Genomic DNA, 2,224 nt, shown 5'->3' on the forward strand with positions numbered 1-2,224 from the left:
GTGATTGCGCCGCGCCGCTTCTTTGCCGCACTGCAGGATCGTCGTGTGATCGCCACCCTTGTTTACCCACCGGCGCCAAGGGAAGAACCCGTGGTGTGCCGCCGGCGTGTCTGATCGCGTAATCGCGGATCAAACTGCGCCGGGGCAATTAGCCACGCCCCCCCACCGCGATATCCGGCCCGTGTGACCGGGGCCTTTGTTAGGTTTTAAGGTGCTACCGGACTCTTTGCTCTTTTCCTCTTCCTCCTATTTTCTTGCTTTAGAAAGCTCTGCCCTCCAGCTGGTGCTTACTCTCTCTGGAGGCGAAAATAGAGGTTGCGGGGGGGAGGGGGGGGCTGTGCACAGAGTTCCTTCATTCCTGGCCCCCAGGTTTTATCCTCACTCCTAAAACATAATTTTTTTTTTGCTGAATGTCTCAACTTAAGATCCATGGAGAGAGCAAGTACAAACTTTTAAGGCTGACAGGGCTCTTTTTGTAGCAGGAACTCCTTTGCATATTAGGTGACACACACCCCCAATGTAGCCAATCCTCCAAGAGCTTACAGTAGCTCCTGTAAGAAGAGCTCTGTAAGCTCTTGGAGGATTGGCTACATTAGGGGAGTGTACCCTATACTGTACAAAGGAGTCTGCTGCTGTATCTCATTGCTCTGGCAAAACAGGATAATCTATCTACTTATTCCATTCATTCCTGAGACTGTGGGTATCATATTTATTAACTGACATCAAATACCTATCCACAAATATTGTCGGCTTTGTTTTCTGCCTTTGATCCAAGTAGAGTTTCCAGGAGGAAAGGGGACTCTGAGACGCGTAACTCTGCAGGGCCATGTTGATACCAACAAACATCACCTTCTGTAGGATGGCAGTGTTTACAATTGCAGCAAGTCATACCTGGACCTCGGCTGCAAAAACAACAAGTTTTATCCTCATTCCAACCCCGTGCAGAAGATTAGGTTGAGAGTTAGAAACTGGCCCAAGGTCGCCCTGTAAGGTTCACAACCAAGGGGGGGGATTTGAACCCAGGTCTCGCCGGTTCCAGTCCTAGTGCTGTAGCTGACGCTGGCTGTCACCGGCTTCACACATTTTGCCAGAGGATGCACAGTGTCCTGGTTCCTGTCCCTAGCTCTCTGTGTGGGGCGCTCTGGCTTGTTACGGAGGTCTCCAGCCCTGATTAATCACTCACTCTTCCCTCTCCCCGAGCAGTTCACTCGATCACTCTGTTGCTCAACCTGCTCGCCTGCCTCGCTTGGTTCACGGTGGAACCCGGAAGAGGCGTGGACTTTGGCCTCTCCATCCTGTGGTTTGTCCTGTTCACCCCCTGCGCTTTCCTCTGTTGGTATCGGCCAATTTATAAGGCTTTCAGGTGAGTACCTTGTTCTGGATGGGGGGCAGGGTGGAGGACAACGGTTGCACTTTGGGGGAGTGTCTTTTTTCCCCTTCCTCCTAGTGTAGAACGTATAGTCACTTAAGACCCACCTATCTGCCAAGAAGCATTGAGCAGTGTGGTAAACACAACGACCCTGTGAGGTAGGCAAGGCTAAGGCAGGATGGCTTGTTTGAGGCTGCCCCCTCATGGTTTCATAGCTAGGCAAGATTTAGATCCTGCGTCAAACTCCAAAGTGTTGTTTGCTGCTTCCTAGAAGAATCAGTCGGTCCCCACCTGCAACCCCAAAATAGCCCATCAAATGACCCGATTTCCAAAATAAATGCCTGTGTCACACGTGCACGTGCTTCTCGCTCTAATGTCCTTGCTAGTCAGAAGCCGGTTTTCCAGATGGAGAAGCTGGAATCGCTTGCATAGTTCTGCTAGTTTCCACCATCGACAAGCTTTTAGTATTTGCTTCTCTCAGCTGTTTAATAGCGCTGGACCAATCTGTTGCCGCAAGTTTCATCCACTTCTTTAGGCCACTGTGAAGCGGACTGGAGAATGGCATAGTGGGCTGCAGCCTGGGTCAGTGCCCCTGTCAGTTCAGGCGGAAGCAGCCCTGGGGTGCTGTTTGGCACGGGCAAAGCAAGCATTCTGTTGTCCCCGTGTCTGGTTCCAAACCGGCTTTAAAGACACAGCTGCACTTCGAGGCAGTCGAGCTCACTGCTAGAGGATCAGGATCGGTTAGCAGCAGAACCCTGTTGTGTTCCGGAACTCGCAGCAGGCCCTGCTCGCAAGGTTCAAAAAGGATCTGGGTGGAATGGAGCGGGTGCTGCAGAGGAGAGCGACGAGGATGAC

General features: G+C 51.8%; 1 protein-coding gene across 1 annotated transcript in view; it reads left to right on the forward strand.

Moving 5' to 3' along the window:
* Positions 1-2,224, forward strand: part of SCAMP2 (secretory carrier membrane protein 2) — a 37,085-nt gene that overhangs the window by 20,504 nt on the left and 14,357 nt on the right. Inside the window, exon 6 of the mRNA XM_015420984.1 lies at positions 1,204-1,363. Coding sequence (XP_015276470.1) covers positions 1,204-1,363 — 160 coding nt within the window. The remainder of the gene's footprint in view (positions 1-1,203; positions 1,364-2,224) is intronic.

Source organism: Gekko japonicus, unplaced genomic scaffold (genome assembly GCF_001447785.1).
Source record: "Gekko japonicus isolate JY-2015 unplaced genomic scaffold, Gekko_japonicus_V1.1 scaffold3375, whole genome shotgun sequence".
Classification (NCBI taxonomy): Eukaryota; Metazoa; Chordata; class Lepidosauria; order Squamata; family Gekkonidae; genus Gekko; species Gekko japonicus.